This window comes from Meleagris gallopavo (assembly GCF_000146605.3).
Source record: "Meleagris gallopavo isolate NT-WF06-2002-E0010 breed Aviagen turkey brand Nicholas breeding stock chromosome Z unlocalized genomic scaffold, Turkey_5.1 Chr41_random_7180001954679, whole genome shotgun sequence".
Lineage (NCBI taxonomy): Eukaryota > Metazoa > Chordata > Aves > Galliformes > Phasianidae > Meleagris > Meleagris gallopavo.
Genome location: NW_011101098.1, coordinates 1 through 2,528, shown reverse-complemented (window position 1 = coordinate 2,528; position 2,528 = coordinate 1). Strand labels below are relative to the sequence as shown.

Below are 2,528 nucleotides of genomic sequence, written 5' to 3'. Positions count from 1 at the left end.
CTGCCCTCCCTGGGCAACGGCCTCATCAGCACAGCCGTAGCCCTGCCACCACCGCCTGCACAGCCCCATGTACTTCTTCCTGCTCAACCTCGCCCTCCTCGACCTGGGCTGCATCTCTACCACTCTCCCCAAAGCCATGGCCAATGCCCTCTGGGACACCAGGGACATCTCCTATGCAGGATGTGTTGCCCAGACCTTTCTGTTTGTCTTTCTCATGTCAGCAGAGTATTGCATTCTTACCATCATGTCCTATGACCGCTACGTTGCCATCTGCAAGCCCCTGCACTACGGGACCTTGATGGACAGCAGAGCTTGTGCCACCATGGCAGCAGCTGCCTGGGCCACTGGGGTTCTTTATTCCCTGCTGCACACTGCCAACACATTTTCACTGCCTCTCTGCCACGGCAATGCTGTGGATCAGTTCTTCTGCGAAATCCCCCAGATCCTCAAGCTTTCCTGTTCACGGTCTGACCTCAGGGAAGTTGGGCTTCTTGTATCTTGTGCCCCTTTGGTTTTTGGGTGTTTTGTTTTCATTGTTGTGTCCTATGTGCAGATCTTCAGGGCCGTGCTGAGGATGCCTTCTGAGCTGGGACGGCACAAAGCCTTCTCCACGTGCCTCCCTCACCTGGCCGTGGTCTCCCTGTTTCTCAGCACTGGCATGGTTGCCTACCTGAAGCCCCCCTCAATTTCCTCACCATCCCTGGACCTGGTGGTGTCATTTCTGTACTCGGTGGTGCCTCCAGCACTGAACCCCCTCATCTACAGCATGAGGAACCAGGAATTCAAAGATGCTCTGTGGAAACTGAAGAACAAATGTGTTTCAAAAGCAGTCAACTGCCCACCTATTTATATCTAAGAGTTGTATTGCAATTTTTAACAGAATCCAACTGTCTTTTTTGGTTTATGTGTTCAAGTGCAATTTATTGAATGTTTTATTCTGTGTTTTATATATTCTAATTTCTTGTTTTCCACTGAAACATCATTATGCCTATCAATTCCTATTCGACTTGTACTTATAATGTGTAGCCGTGACATGCTGTACATGAAGAACCAGGCTCCCTGTGAAGCTTATCAAAAAAAGGGCATGTAATGAATTTGTCTGTCTTTCTTCCTGTGAGACATTTCTGGAGCTGCTGGGGTCAGTTGATCTCAGAGACCCACAGTCCAGCAGGAAGCATAGGGCTGTTAATCCAACTGTGCGCTGACTTCAGCCTGCAATAGCTGACGGCCATCCCTTGGCTCCTGGCTGGGGTCTGTGCTTTCAGGCTCACATCTGTCAGTGCCTCTGACAGGCCAGCAGCAGCACTTGGTTTGCACACTGGTTGTTAGATCCCCTCTTCCTCAGTTCCTGTGAAACCTTGCGTAAGAAAGTATCTTGGGTGTGTGTTAGCATCTCAGAGGCTTGAAATTTTCCCTGAAGTCTCCCTTCAGTGCTTCTTCCATTTGCCACACAGTGGTAGGCACTGCCTCCACAATGCCCTCAGGTAGCTGTAGCATGCATGTGAGCCCGGGAAAAGTTGCCCAGGACTCTCCGAAGACATTCTGGAGCATGAATTTGCATGTAGGAAGAGCAACTGTGGGGTAGCGCAGAGCTGCTGGTTAGGTGCTGCAGGTCCTTCTGCAGAGCTTTGTGCCCTTCTCCTTCCTGAGTAAGGTGCCACTTCCATCTCAGGAAAGGAACAGCCAACAGAGGTGAGACAGGAACTTTTCAAGAAAATGCTCAGTGTTGCACTAAGAGACAGAATTCAGTCGTGTGTTGGTGGTGTGTTGAGCTGAAACTCAATCCCACAGCTCCTTAGCCCCGCATCTCCCGTGGCTTGGTGACAGTGCTGCTGTGTGGCTGCAAACACAAGCAAGGACACGCAGTGGGCACTTCTGTCACACAGATTGTTTCCACCACAGCAAGTCTATTGTTAATGGAGATCTCCTTATGGCAGTGCCTGAAGGCTCAGGGCTTCTTTACAAGTTGCTGCCCAGAACTTTCCCAAGGAATGGACTGCACGGATTCCCACACTTACTCTCCTACTCTGCAAAAACCCAGCTTTCATTGCTAACATTAAACTGTTATATTCAGCGTTAGCCCAAACTGCAGCCCAAAACAAAACACTAATCCATAATGCTTGTCTGTACCCTAACACTGTCCTGAAAACCTCAGCAGAACACCAAGCCCTCTCACTAAACCTCCGCTTGATCTCTGCTCAAAAAGGTGAGTTTAAACCCTTAATCTCAATCCTGAACCCCCAACACCCAATGAGCCTGCTCCTTTGCTCTGCCCTCCTCACCTTCAACCCCTCCCCTAACCCTTACACTGGATTTTACTTACACGTTTCTTCACGTTAACTAACACTTGACTCCAGGTTTACAACAATAGACTAGGGCTTACCTCACATTTTCCTCCAAGTTTACTCGCACTTTACACCAGGTTTATTCACACTTCTTTTTTGGGTGTGTTTGACTCACACTTTACACCTGGTTTACTCGCACTTTTCTCTGGGTTTACTGACACCCTACTCCGGGTGTGTACGCTC

The 2,528-nt window shown here is 49.3% G+C and overlaps 1 protein-coding gene across 1 annotated transcript; it reads left to right on the top strand.

Annotated features, from left to right (window-relative positions):
* Window positions 1-58: 58 nt before the first annotated feature.
* Window positions 59-856, top strand: LOC104915578 (olfactory receptor 14I1-like; the record flags this gene model as incomplete). Its single annotated transcript, XM_031557506.1, has 2 exons — window positions 59-283; window positions 677-856. Coding segments are annotated over 2 exons (405 nt in total), but the record flags the coding sequence as incomplete, so codon positions are not given.
* Between the last annotated feature and the right edge of the window lie 1,672 nt (window positions 857-2,528).